Genomic DNA, 23394 nt, shown 5'->3' with positions numbered 1-23394 from the left:
CAACTAAGGGCCTTTCATGTCCCCTCCTTGCTGCTCTTAGCTCTCTCTTCAGGTCCTTCCTGGCTACCTTATAACTCTCAATCGCCCCAATTGAACCTTCACACCTCATCTTTACATAGGCCGCCCTCTTCCATTTAACAAGGGATTCCAATTCCTTATTAAACCACGGCTCCCTCACACGACCCTTTCCTCCCTGCCTGACAGGTACATACTTATCAAGGACATTCAATAGTTACTCCTTGAACAAGCTCCACATATCAATTACGCCCTTGACTTGAAGCCTACTTTTCCAAGCCACGCATCCTAAGTCCAGGTGAAGCAGCATTTCATCTGTACCTCCTCCAATCTGGTCTAATGCATAAACTGCATCCAATGTGGCCTACTCTACGCTGGTGAAACTAAACACAGACTGGGTGACCAATTTGCAGAACACCTCCAGTCCGTGCGCAAGCATGAACCCGACCTTCCCGTAGCTCGTCATTTTAACACAGCATTCTGCTTGCATGCCTACATGTCTGTCCTCAGCATTCTGCAATGCTCCCGTGAATCACAGCACAAACTAGAGGGAAAACATCTCATCTTCAGACTCAGTGCTTTACAACCTTCTAGTCTTAATATTGAGTTAAACACCTTCAGATTGTGAACTCACTCCCCTTTCCTCTCTGTCTGTTAGCTTTACTTGTTGCAATCTCTTTCACCATGTCCTCACTTCCCTTCCCCCACTCAAGTAGGACTGTTCTTTCCAGTTTGGCAGTTAGATACACCATTGTTCTGCCATTCTCATAATCCGATCACTTAATCTGAACTATCAGCAGCTTTTCTCCCCCAGCATTCCACCACCCTCCCCCACTCTTGCATAAATGCTGCCCCTTCCATAACTCACGTCAGCTCTGATCAACAGTCATCTAGACTCAAAATGTTAGCTTGCTCTCTATCCATGAATGCTGCCTGACCCACTGTCATTTCCAGTATTTTGTCATTTCAGGACAAAACAGAGGTAGTCTGTCGCTGGCAAAAAAAATTCAGCTCCTGGTCTGAGCTACTGTCCTGCAAACCACATGAATATTGGTGTGGTGTGCACCAGAGCATCTGAATCAACACTTATCCTTCAACCTACACATTACCATTTCTCACTTCACAGAATCATAGAGATCTACAGCACGGAGAAAAGACCCTTCAGCCCATCATTGTTTGTGGAATCTTGTCTGCAAATTGGCTGTGTTTCCTGCACCACAACAGCAATGACACTTCATAAAGGACTCAAATGTTTATAGTGACTGAAAGTTGTGAAAGTAATCCAAGATGGACGACGGGAAAAATTTCTGGCTGTAACAGCTGCTCCTTTTTTTGAGTATTTTAGGTGTTGGAGGTGATTTCCTCGAATTCCAGAAGAGAGAGAGAGAGAGCGCGCGCGAGAAAAACAAACCCACATTGCTAACTGACAGAGGTAGCAGTTACTGCCTTTGCTGTTGAATTCATGTATCGCTAGACATCGCAGTGCGTCTGGGAAAATTAAAAAACAGTGAACTTCACAACTGATCTTGGAGGAACCTGTCTGGGAGCGGTCACAGCACAGAAGCAGATCAGTGGATTTTAAGTGTGGTCTTAAACTAAGTTTGCAGTGAGTAGAGTGAGTTCTTTCTTGATTATATGTTTTATTGACTTATTTCTATTGATAAAACTTCAAATATAAGCCATAAGTATTAATCTTACCTGGAGCAATGTTTTGCAGAAGAATAAGACAGTGTTATTTTCTGAGTCTGTAGATTGAAAGAATCAAAAATGTCCCTTAGTAGAGAGATATGCTCTTCTTGTCAGATGTGGGAGTTCAGGGAGAGTTTATGGGTTACTGAGGATTATATCTGCAATAAATGCTGTTAATTGCAAATCCTATCAGATCAAATGGATCGGTTGGAAAGACAGTTAGAGGCAATGAGGAATTTACAAGAGCAAGGGAATGTGATGAATGGCAGTTATAGAAAGGGGGGAAATGTGCAGGTACAGTCACATAGATGGGTTAACTCCAGGAAAGGTAAGAGGTAGGCAGCTAGTGCAAGAGTCTTCTGTGGCTATCCCCATTTCAAACAAGGATGCTGTTTTGGAAAATTAGGGAATGATGGATTCTCAGGGGAATGTAACACGAACTGCCAAGTTTCTGGTATTGAGACTGGCTCTAATGTAATGAGAGGTAAGTCGGGTTCCAAGCGATCGATTGAGTTAGGGGACTCTCTAGTCTGAGGTACAGACAGACATTTCTGTGGCCAGCAGCAAAAAGTCAGAATGGTGTGTTGCTTCCCTGGTGCCAGGATCAAGGATGTCTCAATGGGTGCAGAATGTTCTCAAGGGGGAGAGGGACCAGCAGGAGGTCATTGTAAACACTGGAACCAACAACATAGGAAGGGAAAAGGTTGAGATTCTGAAGGGAGATTACAGAGAGTTAGGCAGGAATTTATAAAGGAGGTCCTTGAGAGTAGTAATATCTGGATTATTCCCAGTGCTACGAGCTAGTGCGGGGAGGAGTAGGAGGATAGAGCAGTTGAACGCATGGCTGAGACGCTGGTGTACAGGAGAAGGATTCACATTTTTGAATCATTGGAAGCTGTTTTGGGGTGGAAGTGACCTGTAAAAGGACGGATTGCACCTAAATTGGAAGGGACTAATATACCGGCAGGGAGACTTGCGAGAGTTGCTCGGGAGGATTTAAACTAGTAAGGTGGGGAGGGGTGAGGGGTGGGTGGGACCCAGGGAGATAGTGAAGAAAGAAATCAATCTGAGAACACAGGTGAGTCAAACAGTCAGGGCAGGCAGGGACAAAGCAGAGAACAAGGTAGGACTGATAAATTAAACTGCACTTATTTCAATACAAGAGGCCTAACAGGGAAGGCATATGAAGTCAAGGCATGGTTAGGAATATGGGACTTGGATATCATAGCAATTACAGAAACATGGCTCAGGGATGGACAGGACAGGCAACTTAAGGTTCCAGGATACAAATGCTAAAGGAAGGACAGAAAGGGAGGCAAGAGAGGAGGGGGAGTGGCATTTTTGATAAGGGATAGCATTACAGCTGTGCTGAGGGAGGATATTCCCAGAAATAAATCCAGGGAAGTTATTTGGGTGGAACTGAGAAATAAGAAAGGGATGATCACCTTAATGGGATTGTATTATAGACCCCCTACTAGTCAGAGGAAATTTGAGAAACAAATTTGTAAGGAGATCTCAGTTATCTGTAAGATTAATAGGTGGTTATGGTAGGGGATTTTAACTTTACAATCATCAACTGGGACTGCCATAGTGTTAAGGGTTTAGATGGAGAGGAATTTCTTAAGTGTGTACAAGACAATTTTCTGATTCAGTACATAGATGTACCTACTAGAGAAGGTGCAAACCTTGACCTTCTCTTGGGAAATAAGGCAGGGCAGGTGACTGAGGTGTCAGTGGGGGAAACATTTTGGGGCCAGTGACCATAATTCTATTAGTTTTAAAATAGTGATGGAAAAGGATAGACCAGATCTAAAAGTTGAAGTTCTAAATTGGAGAAAGGCCAATTTTGACGGTATTAGGCAAGAACTTTCAAAAGCTGATTGGACACAGATGTTTGCAGGTAAAGGGACGGCTAGAAAATGGGAAGCCTTTCGAAATGAAATAACAAGAGTCCAGAGACAGTATATTCCTGTTAGGGTGAAAGGAAAGGCTGGTAGGTATAGGGAATGCTGGATGACTAAAGAAATTGAGGGTTTGGTTAAGAAAAAGAAGGAAGCATATGTCAGGTATAGACAAGATAGATCGAGTGAATCCTTAGAAGAGTATAAAGGCAGTCAGAGTATACTTAAGAAGGAAATCAGGAGGGCAAAAAGGGGACAGGAGATAACTTTGGCAAATAGAATTAAGGAGAATCCAAAGGGTTTTTACAAATACATCAAGGACAAAATGGTAACTGGAGAGAGAATTGGACTCCTCAAAGATCAGCAAGGCTGCCTTTGTGTGGAGCCGTAGGAGATGGGTGAGATACTAAACGAGAATTTTGCAACAGTTTTTACTGTGGAAAAGGACATGGAAGATATAGAATGTACAGAAATAGATGGTGATATCTTGAAAATGTCCATATTACAGAGGAGGAAGTGCTGGATGTCTTGAAACGCATAAAAGTGGATAAATCCCCAGGATCTGATCAGGTGTACCCTAAAACTCTGTGGGAAGCTAGAGAAGTGATTGCTGGGCTCCTTGCGGAGATATTTGTATATTCGATAGTCACAGGTGAGGTGCCGGAAGACTGAAGGTTGGCTAACGTTGGCGCACTGTTTAAGAAAGGTGGTAAGCCCAAGCCAGGGAACTATAGACCAGTGAGCCTGATGTCAATGGTGGGCAAGTTGTTGGAGGGAATCCTGAGGGACAAGATGTACGTGTATTTGGAAAGGCAAGGACTGATTAGGGATAGTCAAATGGCTTTGTGCGTGGGAAATCATGTCTCACAAACTTGACTGAGTTTTTTGATGAAGTAACAGAGAGGATTGATGAAGGCAGAGCGGTGGATGTGATCTAGATGGACTTCAGTAAGGCGTTCGATAAGGTTCCCCATGATTAGCAAGGTTAGATCTCATGAATTACAGGGAGAACTTGCCATTTGGATACAGAACTGGCTCAAAGGTAGAAGACAGAGTAGTGGTGGAGGGTTGTTTTTCAGACTGGAAGTATGTGACCAGTGGAGTGCCACAAGGTGCTGGGTCCACTATTTTTCATAATTTATGAAAATGATTTGGATGTGAGCATAAGAAATATAGTTAGTAGGTTTGCTGATGACACTAAAATTGGAGGTGCAATGGACAGCGAAGAAGATTACCTCAGATTACAACGGGACCTTGATCAGATGGGCCAATAGGCTAAGTGGTATATGGAGTTTAATTTAGATAAATGTGAAGTACATTTTGGGAGAGCAAATCTTAGCAGGACTTATACATTTAATGGTAAGGTCCTAGGGAGTGTTGCTGAACCTGCTCGGAATGCAGGTTCATAGCTCCTTGAAAGTAGAGTTGCAGGTAGATAGGAGAGTGAAGAAGGTTTGGTGAAGAAGGTTTGGTATGCTTTTCTTTATTGGTCAGAGTATCGAGTACAGGAGTTGGGAGGGCATGTTGCGGCTGTACAAGACATTGGTTAGGCCACTGCTGAAATATTGCGTTCAATTCTGGTCTCCTTCCTAACAGAAAGATGTGAAACTTGAAAGAGTTCAGAAAAGATTTACAAGGATGTTGCCAGGGTTGGAGGATTTGAGCTATAGGGAGAGGTTGAATAGACTAGGGTTGTTTTCCCTGGAGCGTCAGAAGCTGAGGGGTGACCTTATAGAACTTTATAAAACAATGAGAGGCATGGATAGGATAAATAGACAAAGTCTTTTCCCTGGGGTGGGGGAATCCAGAACTAGAGGGTATAGTTTTAGAGTGAGAGGGGAAAGATATGAGAGACCTAAGAGACAACTTTTTCAGTCAGAGGGTGGTACGTGTATGGAATGAGCTGCCAGAGGAAGTGGTGGAGGCTAGTACAATTGCAACATTTAGAAGGCATCTGGTTGGGTATATGAATAGGAAGGGTTTGGAGGGATATGGGCCAGGTGCTGGCAGGTAGGACTAGCTTGGGTTGGGATATCTGGTCGGCGTGGACGAGTTGGACCGAAAGGTCTGTTTCCGTGCTGTACATCTCTATGAATGTTCATGGATCACCAGTAGAGTTGGGAGAGGTGGAAAAAAATCAGAAGGCAGGTGCTGCAAATTTCTCCAGGTTTATAAAAAAAAAAATTCTCGATCCATGCTACTGATCTTTGGACATCGGGTGCAGAGTGCCGTGGGCAAATTGGAGGACTTTCTCATTGGCCTTGCCAAGTTGGCCATGAACATGTCCAGACAGTGGGCAGTAGAGGGGATAATAGCTGCCATCTGTCTACCTCTCTTCTGTGGCTACTTTTGTGATGGGTGTCCAGCAATAGTCTTGATGCCTTTAGAGATGTAAGGACCACAGTGGATAGAGCTTTTGTCTCTACTTCATTGTGATTAAGCTCCCTGCCCCTTTGAGGTGAGAATTACCTGGGCTTTATGTGTAAATTAATCAACTGGAAAACACAGGTAATGAAAACACGGTGGTGGTTAACAGATGAAAAATACCGCCGGTGATTAGTGTTAGGAAAACGAATGTTCAGTTGTGTATAAGAGCTCTTCCAGATAATAAAAACATTGGTATGCTCTCCTTCTTAATTGCTATCCAGGGTTCCAATTAATTTGATCAGAGACATGAGCTGCATCAGATCACCAATAATATCCACGTGAACTTGACAGCAACCACCACAGAAAGAGAGCTTTACAATGTCAGCATATTCACGATGGAACAAGTCAAGGATAAAAAAGAGAAAAGGAAAATTAAAAACAATTACAGACACAATAGGCAGACAATGACATTTATTCATATCTAAGTTTCGTAGATTTCAACTTGAGATCCTAAAATACAACTCTGCACAAATCAGTTCAATTTTCACTTATAGCAGTGGAGTGTAAATTTTCCCAGTCAACTATCGAAAACAATGAGTTTAAATAGTATTAACTTCACATAGAATAATCAGATGAGAGTAATTGTGAAAGTATTAAAACATTCTGATGGTTTTTTAAATTGAATTTCTCATTCATTATTCTAAAACACCATCACATTGGATATACAACTCTTTGCTCATCCGACCTACAAAGTTAATTCAGTACTGTTGGAGAACACCTTCCAAGAGTTCTCATCTTCAGCATGTACCCTTATTTGCTCTTCTGCAGGTGACAACTGATGCTAGAGAGTAGCCTGTCAAACTGTAGACATTTTATAATCAACCTCTTCATACACACCACTGGAGCAGATGGGACTTGATGGACCTGGGCCTCCTGGCTCAGAGGTAGGAACACTACCACAGCACTCCAAGAGCACTCTCCTGTTGAATTGTAAAATGTGATACTGAGCAAATTGATTTCATTGACATCGGAGAAATGGGGCAAGGATCACAGCTGCCCTGAACTTCATGCACTAAACGAGTGCCACTGGATAGGCAGGAGCTACAGAGGGAAATTATCACAAAAAAATCTCACATATTGAGCTGTTGGGCCTTTTAAAAACATGGCATATATTTCCTTAGGTGCCAAAATGGTGCCACGTAAGTGAGCATACAACGGATATTCTTGTCAACAGATACAAGATTGAAATCAGCATCCTATTCCACCACTGACACACACTGGCTGCAAACTATATCGTTTATATGATGCATTATTATCACCACCACTGGCAATCGCTCACTAACGAGTATGATTGTTCACCTAGGATATTCCATATCACTGATCAGGGGATTTGAGGGTTGAGTGTTGAATAAGCCCAATCCTAGGACTGCAATTCCAAACACAAAATTGGCAGGTGTTTGCAGGAGGAGAAGTTAGTCTTTGCCCTCGAGGCCATTGGCATGCTTTTCTCCAATTCCATTTCCATACTTCCTCTTGCCAACGGGTATTCTCAAAGAATGGCATTCCTTCATACAGGAGTTTCCTCCAAGTCAGTTTCTTCTGAACGAGGGTATCCTGTACATTAATGTCTATGATGCATTTCTTGAGGGAAGCCACCACAGAGTCTTAGAAACACTTGCTTTGTTCTCCTCTTGTTCAGGTGCCTTCCTTGAAAAGCTGAAGATTTGCTTTGGCCATCAGAACTCAGGCACCTTAAACAGGTGTCCGGCCCAGCTGAATTGGTTTTGAATGATTGTGGCCTTGAAGCTGCTGTTGTTAGCTGCTATAAGGACACTGATGTTAATATACCTGTCCTCCCACTGATGCGGAGAATCCATCTCAAACAGCATCGACGGTACTTCACAAGGGCCTTGTGTTGGTGTCTATATGTAGTCCAAGTTTCACAGCCATGCAGGAGAGTCAGAAGGATGACTGCCTTATCCACAAGGATCCTGGTATGAGCACGGTTGTCACGGTCATCGAATTTTCTCATCCTTATATATTCAAAGGCAATGCTCACAGACTGGAGGCAATGCTGAATCTCCACATCAATGTCAGCCTTCGAAGAGAGGTAGCTTCCCAGATAGGGGAAAATGCTCCACATTTGGGAGGATTCCTTCATTGATCTTAATGGATGGATGTAGTACAACTAGACTTGGGGCAGGTTGGTAAAGGAATTCAGTCTTCAGAAAATTAAAGTTGACATCAATTCTTCAGTATGCTTCTACAAAGGCATTAAGTGATGCTTGAAGATTCTCTTTAAGAGAGCAGAAACGATATTGTCATCCATAGACTGAGTTTCCACATGCAAGGTCAGTGTCACTTTCTTCTTGAATTTAAAATTGTTTGAGATAAAAAGTTTTCATCTGTTCTATAGATAATGTCCACACCACTAGGAAGCCTGTCTTGAAAAGATGAAGAACACAAGAAATAGGAGCAGGAGTAGGCCATTTGGCCTGTCAAGCCTGCTCAGTCATTCAACAAAACCTTTCTGTGTACTCAGCTCCACTCACCTGTCTGTTTATCTTAACTCCTAATTCCTTTACTGTTCTAAACACCATCTTTGCCTTAAAGATATTCAGTGAGGTAGCCTCAATTGCTTCACTGGGCAGGGAATTCGACAGATTCACAAACCTTTGAGTGAAGATGTTCCTACTCAACTCAGCCTCAAAATAAGGGGCAGCAGATTTAGGACTATGTCCCCTAGTTCTAGTTTGACCCCCAGTGGAAACAACCTCCCTGCTTCTATATTATCTATTATCTTCATAATTTTGATGTTTCTATAAGATTCTCCTCCCCAATTTTCTTATTTCCAATGAGTATCGTCCTAGTCTATTCAGTCTCTCCTCCGAAGCCAACCCTCTCAACTCTGGACTCAGCCTAGTAAATCTCCTCTGCACCCTCTCTAGTGCCAATATATCCTTTCTGAAGTAAAGAAACCAAAACTGTACACATTACTCCAGGTGAGGCCTCACCAGCATCCTAAACAGCTGCAGCAGAACCTCCCTGTTTTAAATTCCATCCTTCTAGCAATGAAGGGCAATATACCATTTGTCTTTTTAATTATCTGCTGCACCAGCAAACCAACTTTTTGTGATCCATGCACACGGGCACCGAGGTCCCTCTGCACTGCAGCATTATGCAATATTTCACCATTTAAATAATAGTCAATTTTGCTGCTATTACGAATCAAAATAGATGACCTATTTACCAACATTGTACTCCATCTGCCAGATCCTTGCCCATTCACTTAACCTATCTATATCATAAGAAAGTAAGACCCAAGAGCAGGAGTAGGCCATCTGGCCCTTGGTGCCTGCTCCACCATTCAATAAAATCATGACTGATCTTTTCATGGACTCAGCTCCACTTACCAGCCCTCTCACCATAACCCTTAATTCCTTTACAATTCAAAAAACCTCAGCTTTAAAAATATTTACTGAGGAAGTCTCAAACACTTCACTGAGCAGGGAATTCCACAGATTCACTCCTTTCTAGGTGAAGAACTTCATCCTCAATTCAGTCATAAATCTGCTCCTCCTAATTTTGAGGCTATGCCCTCTTGTCCTAGTTTCACCTGCCAGTGGAAACATCCTCTCTACTTCTGTTTTACCTATTCCCTTCATAATTTTATATGTTTCTACAATTTCTCACCTCATTCTTCTAAATTCCAATGGACATAATCCAAGTCTACTCTGTCTCTCATCAGCCAAACCCCTCAACTCCAGAATCAACCTATTGAACCTCCATCTACACTCCCTCCAATGTCAGTACGTCCTTTCTCAATCAAGAAGACCAAAACTGCACACAGTATGCCAGGTGTGGCCTCACCAGCACCCTGTACAGCAGCAACGTAACCCCTCTGTTTATAAAATCAACCTCTTTAGCAATGAAAATACTATTTGCCTTCTTAATTACCTGTTGTACCTGCAAACCAACCTTCTATGATTCATGCACAAGGACACTCGGGTCATCTGCACAGTAGTGTACTCCAATTTCTTACCATTCAAGTAATAGTCCTTTTTACTGTAATTCCTATCGAAATGAATGACTTCACATTTATTAACATTGTATTCCATCTGCCAGACATTTGCCCACTCAAATTATCCATGTCCCTTTGCAAAGTTTCAGAGTCCTCCCCCCATTTCATTCTATCATTCCTAGTATCACCCACAAACTTTGACACACTACACATGGTCCCCAACTCGAAACATTTATGCAAATTGTGAATAATTGCGGTCCCAACACTGATCCCTGAGGCACACCACGAGTCCCCGATTGCCAGCCAGAATACGACTCATTTGTTTCCACTCTTTGCTTCCTGTTGGTTAATCAATCCTCTATCCACATTAATACTTTTACCCCTAATGCTGTGCATCTTTATCTTATGCAGCAGCCTTTTAAGCGATACCTTGTCAAATGCCTTTTGGAAATCTAGATACACCAACATCTACTAACTTCCCTTTGTCTACTGTGTTTGTAATGTCTTCATAGAATTCCAAAAGATTAGTCAACCATGACCTGCCTTTCATCAACCGATGCTGCATCTGCCTAACCTGACAATTTTTGGATGTACGTTTGCTTGTTGAGCTGGAAGGTTCGTTTTCAGACGTTTCATCACCATACTAGGTTACATCATCAGTGAGCCTCTGGATGAAGGGCTGGTGGTATGGCACACTTTCTATTTATGTGTTTGGGTTTCCTTGGCTTGGTGATGTCATTTCCTGTGGTGATGACATTTCCCGTGATGTCATTTTCTGTTATTTTTCTTAGAGGGTGGTAAATGGGATCCAAATCAACGTGTTTGTTAATAGAGTTCTGGTTGAAATGCCACGCTTCTAGGAATTCTCATGGATGTCTTTGTTTGGCTTGTCCAAGGACGGATGCGTTGTCCCAGTCGAAGTGGTGTCCATTCTCATCTATATGTAAAGATATGAGTGAGAGTGGGTCATGTCTTTTTGTGGCTAGTTGATGTTCATGTACCCTCGTAGCTAGTTTTCTACCTGTTTGTCCAATGTAGTGTTTGTTACAGTTCTTGCAAAGTTTTTTTTAAATCACAATTTCTATCTAGATGCCTTTCTATTTCTTCATTAATAGACTCAAGCATTTTCCCCACTACAGTCGTAAAGTTAATCGGTCCATAATTCCCCATCCCCGCAAACTTACAGTATCCTGTGCACACTTTGCACAACCACTCATCTTACTGTCATCTGAGAACTTTGACTCACTACACTTGGTCCCCAACTCCAAATCATTGATGTGAATTGTAATCAATTGCACATCCAACACTGATTCCTGAGGCACAGCACTAGCCTCTGATCACCAACCAGAAAAACACCCATTTATCCCCATTCTTTGCTTTCTGTTAGTTAACCAATCCTCTATCCATGCTATTACATTACCCCTAACAGTGGCAATGAAGGTAGAGCAAACGGTGGGGGAACGACACATCCCTATTTGACCCCAGAGGAGTCTGAATATTATCAGTGAGGACCGTCACCAACATTGCGTCACGGAGCAGACAAAGGATGTTGATGAATTCCACGAGACAGCTAGCCTTTGACAGGATCTTACATTGCACTTCCCAACTGACTGAGTCAAAAGCCTTGGTCAGGTTGCCATTTAGAGTTGCTGGTGTTGTTTCTGGTATTTCTCTTGGAATGCCAAGTATTGAAAATCATGTCCATAGTTTTAGAGCTGGGTCAAACCACACAGGCTTTCTGAAAGAGTTTCCTCTGAGGACGAGAGAAGACACCTAAGAAAGGATTTGGGTGATGATCTCCCCGGTGTTGGAGATTCCTCAGTTGAATTTTTCCAACAATTTCTGTTTTTGTTTTTGATTTCCGGCACAGTTCTTTTGGTTCTTTATTTAATTATTGGGTCCGTATATTGCCTTGGTGGCAGTGAAGAATGCCACAATGCACTGCAGGAACCTGCCAACCCCCCTCAAAAACAAGACATGACCTCCTCATCACAGAAGGACAAAGCCAGCAGGTGTATATTCCCATCCAAGGCATTCTCACCCTCCTGATCATAAGCAATAGGACAGGGGTAGGCAGTTCAGTCTCTTGAGCTTGCTTTGTCATTCAATAGGATCATGACTGATCTGACATTAACTCATTAATTTTATTCCAAATGTTTTGTGCATTCAGATACAAAACCTTTAAATTTGTTGTTTCCAAATGATTACGACCAGTGCATTCACTATCCCTGTACCTGCTTCCCTTAATATTTGATTTATTATTGTCACATGTACCAAAGTACAGTGAAAAGGTTTGTTTAGCGTGCAGTACAAACAGATCATAACATACAAAGATCACAGGGCGATTGAACAAAGCAAGGAATACAAAGTTACAGCTAAAAAGGTGCACAAAAAAGTAAAGTCAACATTCGATTTGAAATCTGACAGGTCCGCTCATAAGGAGAAAGTGAGGACTGCAGATGCTGGAGATCAGAGCTTAAAAATGTGTTGCTGGAAAAGCGCAGCAGGTCAGGCAGCATCAAAGGAGAAGGAGAATCAACATTTCGGACATAAGCCCGTCGATTCTCCTTCTCCTTTGATGCTGCCTGACCTGCTGCACTTTTCCAGCAACACATTTTTAAGGTCCATTCAGAAGTCTAATAACAGCAGGGAAGTAGCTGTTCTTGAATCTGTTGGTACGTGTGTTTAAGCAGTTGTATCTTCTGTCTGGTGGAAGACATTGGAGGAGAACACAGCCAGATCGGGTGGAAGAAGTCTTTGTTGATGCTGGCTGCCTTTCTGCAGCAACAAGAAATGTAGATAGAGTCAGTAGATCAGAGGTTGGTTGCGTCATGACTGGGCTGTGTTCACAACTCTAATTTCCTGTGATCCTGAGCAGAGCAATTGCCATACTAAGCCTTGATGCATCCAGATAGAATGCTCTCTATGATAAATCTTTAAAAGTTGGTGAGGGTCCTTATGGACATGCTGAATTTCCTTAGCCTCCTGAGGAAGAACAGATGTTGTTGTACCTTCTTGACAATCACATCAATGTGGGTGGTATAAGACAGATTGTTGGTGATTGTCACTCCTTGGAGCTTGACGCTCTCGACCATCACCACCTTGGTTCCATTGATGAATAGATGTATCCCACCAGGTCAGAGGACTTATCTATCTTTAGCTCCATTAGTTTCCCCAGCTCTTAATGCTGGTTACTGACCAAAAAAAAAGTTGACTTTCCTTTTCAATTCCAAATCAGATCAGATTTCCAAATTTCTACCAGGAGCCCAGATTGAGGAGGCTGTGGAGGTGGTGGAAAAAAAGACAGAGAGAGTTTGCTACATTTAAATAGTAGGGTGTTAAGAAAATTGACCAGTCAAGAGAACAGGTCAACTTGAAATGAGAAAGTAAGTACCAAAAGAAACTCTGGCCACTAATTATCCAAGGAAAGATTGAGATTGATCTCTCTCTCTCTCTCTATACACCTGTAACGCTGTTTTGCGCATTCTGTGCTGCTACCCTGATGCGCCTTGTATGATCTGCCTGTACAGCACGCAAAACAACGTTTTTCACTCTATCTTGGTGTACGTGACAACAAATCAAATAAAATCAAAGGAGAGGAATGGAAGCCCTGTGTTCACCCTTGTTGTTATAAGCAAGACTTTTTTTTTTGAGAGTCAGGGAAAGTGGTGAATCACAACACACACAACAAATTGAGTTAGGTTAAATTTTCCAAATATACCAAATAAGATTCAGATCTAATAACAACCAGAGCACTCCCCACTTGATAGGGCTGTGTATGAGTCATAACTTCTCCCAACCCCTTAGTTTATGGTCAGCTTCCCCCACCCCATCCCTACCTCCCATTCATCTGTCATAATCACTTTGCCTCCATCACACTTACCCTCTTTCAACCACCACTCAATCCCCTGGCCTCCCATCTCCCCTCATTCCCTGTATGATTCTCTCCCCTACACCTTTCCTCATTCCTACATCCATCTCATCTTGCACTGCATGCATCCTTCCTTCATTTCACCCACATCCCCAATTCCCCCTCCACATCTACACCCCTATACCTGCCTTCACTCATCACTCCTCACCTCATTTCTTGCATGACCCCACTCCCATCCATCATCCCTTCCCATTACACCAGCTTTCTCCCATCCATCAACCTGCCACACTCCAAAACCACCATCCTTACCCTCTCCCATCAATCACCCCTCCCTTTTACCCATCCCCACACAGCCATCACCCCTAATTCCATACCACTTCCCATCCTCCTCTGCACTATCCTTCCATTTATCATTCCAACTTTCTCCTCACACCCACCCAACCACCCCATCCCTATCTCTTCCGCACCCCTTCTCATCTACTATCCCACCCTCTCCCTTCCCTCCTACCCATCACAACCCATCCATTATCCTTCTCTCCATACCCTCTCCCAACCATCCTCCCACTTATCACACCACCTTCCTCCTCATGTCTATCCAGCCATCATTCCCATCTCAGCACCACCCCTTCACATCCATTTTCACTCCCTTTCCCCACAACCTCCTCTCCACCCTCTTCATATCCATCATCCTTCCCCTTCCCCAATCAATCCATTATCCCCTCCACTCCTTCAGCCCATCCATCATCACTTCATCCTCTCTACTTCCTTCCATCTATTATCTCTCCCTCCTCCACACTGTCTCCCATCCACCTTCCACCTTACCCCATCCATAATCCCACCCCTAACCACACAACCCTTCCATCCAGCATCATTCCACTCTCCTCCCATCGATAATGCATGCCCCTCCCCACTCTCTCGAATCCAACATCCCTCTTTATCCCATCAATCAGTCCTCACTCCTCCCCGCCCCCTCTCCATCCATCATTCCTCCCCTTCCGTTCTGCCCCCCATCCATCACATCCACACCTTCACTCCAACCATCATTACTCCATCCTCTCTGCCTGTTTCCATCCATTTTCCCTCCCTCTTCCCTAATCCCATACATCCATAAACCCTCCCATCCATCACTCTATCCTCCTCACTCTCTCCCATGCATCATCCCACCTTAACCCATCCATCACCCCTCTTGCTGCCCACCTGCTCTCCTCCCATCATCACTCCCCTTTTCCTACTGCCACCTATCATCCCTTCAACTCTGTCACTCCACCCATCATCACTCCATCCTCTCTACCTCCTTCCATCTATTATCCCACCACCCTCCCCACTCTCTCCCATTCATCATCCCACCTTATCCCATTCATCACCTGTCCCTCCTACCTAATCCATTATCCCTCCCCTTCCCCCACTACCCTCCCATCTTCATCAGGCCATCCTCTACCTACCTCCATCCATAATCCCCCAGCCCTCCCCATGTACTCCCATCTATCATCCCACACACCTCCCCAACGCCTTTCCATCCATCATTCCTCCCCTTCCCCTACTGCCATCCATCTCATCCACTCCTTCACCCCATCCATCATCACTCCATCTTCCCAAGCAGTTTCCCTCTCTCTCTAATCCCTCCCATCCATATTCCACTTTATCCCACCCCTACCCCCCCCATCCATCATCACTCCATCCTCTCTTGCTCTTTCCATCCGTTATCCCTCCATCTCTCACATCCATTATTCCTCCCCGTCCCCCACAACCCTTCCATCCATCATCACTCCATCCTCTATCTACTACCATCCATCATGCTTCCCCATTCCCCACCCCACTGCCCTCACTCACCCTCATTCCCTGTAAAACTGTCACTCGCTCCTGATCGTCTTTCCCGAAGGACACACGCCTGGTGCTGCCGCTGGCCCCCATCGACGGACTCCCGCAGCTCGAGCTAACGGTTAAACGTTCATTGAAGACCGAGCGCCAGCCCCAATAACCTCCCACGCGATTGGACCAGTAGGCGGGGCCTGACGTCACGGCAGCGTTACACCAACCATAGCGGATGTTGCTGTTCGTCGGGCGGGGCCGCCACCAACAGTCGACTAGAGCGCATGCACAATCGCGGGGCACGCCGGGAGTTGTAGTTTTAGAGTCAAGAGTGTGCTGCTGGAGAAGAACAGTGGGCCAGGCAGCATCCAAGGAGCAGGAGAATCGACATTTCCTGCTGAAGCCCTTCATCACGAATGAGGCTTGTGGGCCAAGGGGGCTGAGAAATAGGGGGGGGGGGGAGGTGGCTGGGAATGTGACAGGTCAAAGAGGAGGGTGGAGCAGATAGATGGGAAAGAAGGAGAGTTCAAGAGGGTGGTACTGAGTTGGAAGGTTGGATGGATTGTGGGTGGAAGGTTGGATGGATTGTGGGTGGAAGGTTGGATGGATTGTGGGGGGGGGGTTGGATGGATTGTGGGGGGGGGGTTGGATGGATTGTGGGGGGGGGGGTTGGATGGATGGTGGGGGGGGTTGGATGGATTGTGGGGGGGGGTTGGATGGATTGTGGGGGGGGGGTTGGGTGGGGTTGGATGGATTGTGGGGGGGGTTGGATGGATTGGGGGGGTTGGATGGATGGGGGGGGAATGGATGGATGGGGGGGGAAATGGATGGATGGGGGGGAAATGGATGGATGGGGGGGGAAATGGATGGATGGGGGGGGAAATGGATGGATGGGGGGGGAATGGATGGATGGGGGGGGAATGGATGGATAGGGGGGAATGGATGGATGGGGGGAATGGATGGATGGGGGGGATGGATGGTGGGGGGGGGGATGGATGGTGGGGGGGGGAGATGGATGGTGGGGGGGGGAGATGGATGGTGGGGGGGGGAGATGGATGGTGGGGGGGGAGATGGATGGTGGGGGGGGAGATGGATGGTGGGGGGGGAGATGGATGGTGGGGGGGGAGATGGATGGTGGGGGGGGGAGATGGATGGTGGGGGGGGAGATGGATGGTGGGGGGGGAGATGGATGGTGGGGGGGGGGAGATGGATGGTGGGGGGGGGAGATGGATGGTGGGGGGGGGAGATGGATGGTGGGGGGGAGATGGATGGTGGGGGGGGAGATGGATGGTGGGGGGGGAGATGGATGGTGGTGGAATGGATGGAGGGGATGGATGGTTGGGGGGGATGGATGGTTGGGGGGGAATGGATGGGGGGAATGGGTGGGGGGAATGGGTGGGGGGGATGGATGGTGGGGGGGATGGATGGTGGGGTGGATGGATGGATGGATGGGGGGAGGGATGGATGGATGGGGGGGAGGGATGGATGGGGGGGAAGGGATGGATGGATGGGGGGGATGGATGGGGGGGGAGGGAGGGAGGGAAAGGAAGAAGCTGGTGAAATCCACGTTGATGCCCTATGGTTAGATTAGATTACTTACAGTGTAGAAACAGACCCTTCAGCCCAAAGGGCCACACTGACCCTCCAAAGAGTAACCCACCCAAACCCATTTCCCTCCAACTAATGCACCTAACACTGTGGGCAATTTAGCACTGCCAATTCACCTAAGCTGCACATCTTTAGACCATGGGAGGAAACCGGAGCACACGCACGCAGACACGGGGAGAATGTGCAACTCCACAGAGTCACCCAAGGCTGGAATCGAACCTGGGTCCCTGGCACTGTGAGCCACCATGCTGCCCATTGGTTGGAGTGTCCAAAGGTGGAAGATGAGGCGTTCTGCCTTCAGGCAGCACGTGGTAAGGGTTTGGCAATGGAGGCGACCCAGGATTTACATGTCCTTGGGGAAGTGGGAAGGGGAGTTAAAGTGTTCAGCCACGGGGCAGTGGGGTTGCTTCATGCAGGTGTCCCAGCGATGGTCTCTGAAGCATTCTCCCCCAAATACATGCAGGTCCTGGGCCTCCTCCATTACCAAAGCTTACCACCCAACGCTTGGAGGAAGAATGCCTCATCATCTGCCTTGGGACCCTCCAACCCCATGGCACCATTGTAGATTTCACCAGTTTCCTCATCTCCCCTCCCCTCCCCCCACCTTATCCCATCTCCAACCTTCCAACTCGGCACCACCCTCTTGACCGGTCCTACCTGTCCACCTTCCTTCCCATCTACCCATTCCACCCTCCACTTTGACCTATCACTATCACCTTCACCTTCATCTACCTATCACAGTCTCAGCTATCTTCCACCTCCCCCCCCCCAAGTCCACTCACCCCCCTCCCATTTATCTCTCAGCCCCCTTGGCCCACAAGCCTCATTCCTGACGAAGGGCTTCAGCCAGATGTGTCGATTCCCCTGCTCCTCGGATGCTGCTTGACTAGCTGTGCTTTTCCAGCATCACAATCTCCACTCTGATCTCCAACATCTGCAGTCCTCACTTTGTCCGAGTTGTAGTTTTAGCTATGTGTATTGCTGTACCTCTCCCACCTCCGGCCACAGGAGGCGCTGCTGTACCTCTCCCATCTCTGACCACAGGAGGCGCTGCAAGGCTAACAGGCCCCTCAGCAGCATCTAAACATGACTCTTCCCCAGAACTGAGTGGGGCTGGGTTTTCTAATCGAGTTGAGGGGAGTGGGTAGATGCAAGCTAAACAAGTCATTAAACCATGATTTGGAGTTGCCGGTATTGGACTGGGGTAGTCACAATAGGTTATGGTCCAACAGGTTTATTTTGGAACATGCTCCGCCATTCAATCAAGCCTGGTAGCTTTCTCAACCCCAGTCTCACACTATCTTCTTGTAACCCTTGATCCCCTTGACAATTGAGAAATTATCTATCTCCGTCTTCAACATACTCAATGATCTGGCCTTCAGAGCCTTCTGTGGCAGCGAATTCCATAGATTCACCACCCTCTGGCTAAAGAAGTTTCTCCTTATCTCTATTCTAAAAGGTCTAACCTTTACTCTCAAGCTGTCTCACAGGTTCTAGTCTCTCCTACCAATGGAAACATTTTCCTAACATCCACTCTTTCCAGCCCATTCAGTATTGTGTAAGTTTCAATTAGATCCCTCCTCCCCCCAGTCCTTCTAAACTCCATCAAGTATAAACCCAGAGTCCTCAACCAGTCCTTATAAGTTAAGCTTTTCATTCCTGAGACCAGTCTGGTGAACCTCCTCAGAGCAAAAGACAAAGGGAATTATGTGGAGAAAAAGGGATAGAAATTAATATGGATGTAGACATTAGGCGTGAAAAGGAGAAATTGAAGGGCACTTTGTGAAGGGCAAAGTCAACAGAGCTAGGGGAGGAGGTTTGTTAAGGAAAGAATGGGAGAACAATGGAGGTTATGTTCTGAGGTTGTGGAACACAATATTGAGTTCTCCAACTTGCACTGAGTTTCATTGAAACATTGAAGCAGACCCAGGACTGAGGAGTTGTGAGTGTTACTAGCATTGATGATTGCACAATAAGCATTCCCATTTCTGACCTTATTTTTTTTTTCCAGCACCCATGGTGTGTGTGCGCAGGTGGGAGACACAGTGGAAGACACAAAGTGCACCAATCTTTATTCAAATTCCCACTCCTGTTTATACTATTTTTATTTCTGACCTTATAATGGAGGGAAAGTCATTAATGAAGCAGCTGAAGATGGTTGGACCAAGGATCCAAGGACCTGAGGAACTCCAGCGGTAATGCTATGCTAAGAAATGATTGACCTCCAATCACTACAACCATCATCTTTTGTGCCAGATATGACTCCAACCTTTACAAATGGTAATTTGTCTGCACCAGCATTCTGCTCAGTGGTTAATCTAAAAACAGCCTTTTCCTTTGCAGTAGCACCTAATGTGGGTTTCCTCCCCCAGATTTCTCCAATTGACTCTAAATCTGTATGCAGTAGCCAACTGCTTCCTGCTTTGTGTTCAGATGCTGAATCCTGCACCACACTTTACTAAGTTTTGAGCTGGGCCCATTTCTTATTTTCAATGGAAAAACAGTATATTGTTTTACAGGTCTGAGATTGCAGAACTCGGAGGTGCAGTGGGATCCAAGGTGTAAAACGGCGATGGAGTAGGGCTCCTGAACCTGGGATTCGTCTATTCCATCCACTTCCATTTCATTTTTTCCTCTTTCCTTCTTTTACTTACTACTTGTTGAAGAGCTCAGTCACAGTGATAGTACTGGCAGCAGTGAGTGGGCCCAGCATTTCTGCATCTGAGGCAGTCTAAGCACCAACTCAGGCCTGCTGCAGCAGAGGCGAGTTTGGGCTCCCAGTAGCATCTGCATCCAGTGCAGATTCACTGAAGCGGAGGTGAGGTTGGGCCCAGTACAAGACCCAGCAGCAGCAGCTACATTGGGGAGGTAGCCCTGAAGCAGAATCATGGCAGCGGCAGAGTTGAGTTTGGGCTGGTATGGTACCTAGAGACATTGATGGTGGCTACAATGGCGAGGTCCAAAAAGAAATCATAGTGGAGAGGGTATTGTGCACTCAAGATGGCGCAGCGAAGGGGACTTGTGACTGGCCACCAGGCCCATGCCAGAGCACTAAAAAGAGGAACTATAGAGGTGAACATTTGTTATTCTTCTGCCTTTGTATTCTATGTGTTTTACAATGGCACGAGAGAGTAGTTAAACTGTACAATACTTTTCACTGTATTTTTTAACAAAATACATGGATAGACAGACAGAGAATCTGGGTGCCCCAGTCCACGGATCATAAAGTTAGTATACAGGTACAACAAATTAGGAAGGCAATGGAATGTTTTTGTTTACTGCAAGAGAAATGGCATATGGAAGTTGGGCTGTTTTGCTGCAGTTGCACAGGGCTCCGGAAAGACCAAATCTGTATTTTTGTATAGTTATGGTCTCCTTACTTAAGGAAGGATATAAATGCTTTAGGAGCAATTTGGATAGATTTACTTCAACTAATTCCTGGAATGGGAGGTTACCTAGTGTGGAAAGGTTAGGTCCAGATCCATCGGGATTCAGAATAAACTCGATTGATAAGTGGCAACCAGTGGGGACTGGACAGGGTGGATACTGAAAGGAAAGATCTCCTTGTGAGAGAGACTAGAACTGCAGAGAGTTTAAAAATTGTCAATTTTAGATGGAGACAAGGGCATTTTTATTTTCTCCTCTGGAGGTCAAGTCTTTGGAACTCTGCCACAAAGAGGCAGAATCATTAAACATTTTTAGGGTAGGCATAAATTTTTGTCAAACGTTATGTAGGGTAAGCCACAATACAATCAACTAGGGTTTATAAAATGGCAGAGCAGATTTGACTCTTCTCGTTTCTGATGTATTTCTGGATGCACATACCATTCCAGGATGTAACCACTGTCTAGGCTAGCATTTTGGTTATAGTAGTGAGCTGCCTCCTTCAACTACTACAGTCCACATGGTGTAAGTGGACCCACAATGTCTTGGAGGGAAGGGATTTCACAGTTTGACCCAGCAACACTTAAGGAACAGCGATACATTTCCCAGTCAGGGTAAGTGGTTTGGAAGGATACTTGCTATATTGGGGTCCCCCATGTTTCCACTGCCCTAGATAAGTGTAGGTTTAGAAAGAGCTGTCCAAGGAGCCTCACTCTGAGTAGTGCATAACATAGATGGCAAACACTGCTGCTACGGAGCATCTATGCAGGAGGGAGTGGATGTTATGGATATGGTGCCAATCAAGTAGGCTGCTTTGTTCTGGAAGGTAATGTACTTCTTGAGTGTTGTTGAAGTTGCATCCATCCATGCAAGTGAGCAATATTCCATCTCTCTCCTGACTTGTGCCTTCTAGATGGTGGACTGGCTCTGGGAGAGTAGAGGGTGAGTTACTAATGACTGGATTCCTAGCCTCTGACCTGCTCTTGTAACCACTGTATTTTACATGACTAGTCCAATTTAGCTTCTGGTGAATAGTAACTTCCAGGATGTTGATAGTGGGGGATTCAGTGATGGTAACACCATTGAATGTAAAGGGATGAGAGTTAGACTTATTGGAGATGGTCCTTGCTTTGCATTTGTGTGGCACAAATGTTACTTGCCACTTTTCAGTCTAAGTCTGGATATTGGTCCATGTCTTGCTGCATTTGAGTATGGACTGCCTTAGCATCTGAGTTATTGTGCAATGTTTACTATCATTGGTTAGGCCACTGTTGGTATATTACATGCAATTCTGGTCTCCATCCTTTCAGAAGGATGTTGTGAAACTTGAAAAGGTTCAGGAAAGATTTAAAAGGATGTTGCCAGGGTTGAAGGATTTGAACTATAGGGAGAGACTAAATAGGCTGGGGCTGTTTTCCCTGCAGTGTCAGAGGCTAAGGAGCGACCTTATAGAGGTTTGTAAAATCATGAGGGGCATGGATAGGATAAATAGACAAGGTCTTTTCCCTGGGGTGGGGGAGTTCAGAACTAGAGGCATAGGTTTAGGGTGAGAGGGGAAAGATATAAAAGTGACCTAAAGGGCAACTTTTTCACAGAGCGTGGTGTCTTTATGGAATGAGCTGCCAGAGGAAGTGGAGGAGGCTGGTACAATTACAACATTTAACAGGCATCTGGATCGGTACATGAATAGGAAAGGTTTAGAAGGATATGGACCAAATGCTGGCAAATGGAACTAGATTAGGATAGGATAGCTGGTTGGCATGGACATGCTGTACAACTCTGACTCAATTAGCAATCATTGCTGAACATGCCCACTCCTAACCTAATGTGGGAAAGATCATGGCTGAAGCAGCTGAAGGTGGTTTGGCCTAGTACACTTATTGCCCAGGAAAATTTCCCCTGTTTCTGGCATAATGGACTCATCTTTCTTTTGATGTAGCTTTTACACACACATACACACACAAATACTTATAACTTTAAAAGCCTCCCCCTTAAATATTGTATTACATTATATTTCTCTTGGATCAGTTTTCCATTGCGTTTTTGTACTTGAAAGGAATCTACATTTACTGTACATAGTTTCCCATGTATCACACCAACATGCCCCTCATATCTATATTTAAGAGGCTAGTTTTTGATTTAAACAATCCCTTTTCAATTTTCATAAATAATTCTATCTTACAGTCACTCATCACTGTCATTTTAACCTCCGTTCCAGACCGAGTCAACCGAGTTTGTTTGCACCTGATTAGGTTATTCCTCAGTAAGACTGAATCATAGAATCCCTCGTGTGGAAGCAGGCCATTCAGCCCATCGAGTCCACACCACCCCTCCGAAGAGCATCCCACCCAGACCTACCCCTTCCCTGTATTTCCCATCGCTAACCCACCTAACCTGCAAACCCCTGGACACTCTGGGACAATTTAGCACAGCCAATCCACCTAACTTTCATGTCTTTGGACTGTGGGAGGAAACCTGAGCACCCGGAGGAAACCCACGCAGACACAGGGAGAATGTGCAAACTCTGCACAGACAGTTACCCGAGGATGGAATTGAACCTGGGACCCTGATGCTGTTAGGCAGCAGTGCTAACCACTGAGCCATTGTGCTGCCAAAGTGGCAATTGAAAACAAACAAACAAACATTCGGTAATCATTTCAGACTCAAAAGAAAATAAAAATTACTACAGTTGTCAAATTGAAAGTCCAGAAAGTCAAAAGATCAAACCA

At 45.3% G+C, this 23394-nt stretch overlaps 1 protein-coding gene across 5 annotated transcripts in view; it reads right to left on the bottom strand.

Annotated features, from left to right (window-relative positions):
• LOC122558814 (MICOS complex subunit mic25-a-like) overlaps positions 1-15822 on the bottom strand; it is a 541522-nt gene extending 525700 nt beyond the window's left edge. For all 5 annotated transcript variants that reach the window (XM_087994069.1, XM_087994071.1, XM_087994070.1 and 2 more), the window contains exon 1: positions 15695-15822. In XM_087994069.1, coding sequence (XP_087850195.1) covers positions 15695-15775 — 81 coding nt within the window. In that variant the 5' untranslated portion in view covers positions 15776-15822. The remainder of the gene's footprint in view (positions 1-15694) is intronic.
• Between the last annotated feature and the right edge of the window lie 7572 nt (positions 15823-23394).

Source organism: Chiloscyllium plagiosum, unplaced genomic scaffold, assembly GCF_037043375.1.
Source record: "Chiloscyllium plagiosum isolate Xiang-an unplaced genomic scaffold, Cpla_swu_hap1 HiC_scaffold_14, whole genome shotgun sequence".
In the NCBI taxonomy this organism is placed as follows: Eukaryota; Metazoa; Chordata; class Chondrichthyes; order Orectolobiformes; family Hemiscylliidae; genus Chiloscyllium; species Chiloscyllium plagiosum.
Note: the sequence above shows the minus strand (reverse complement) of the source record. Positions and strands in the feature narration are given on the sequence as shown.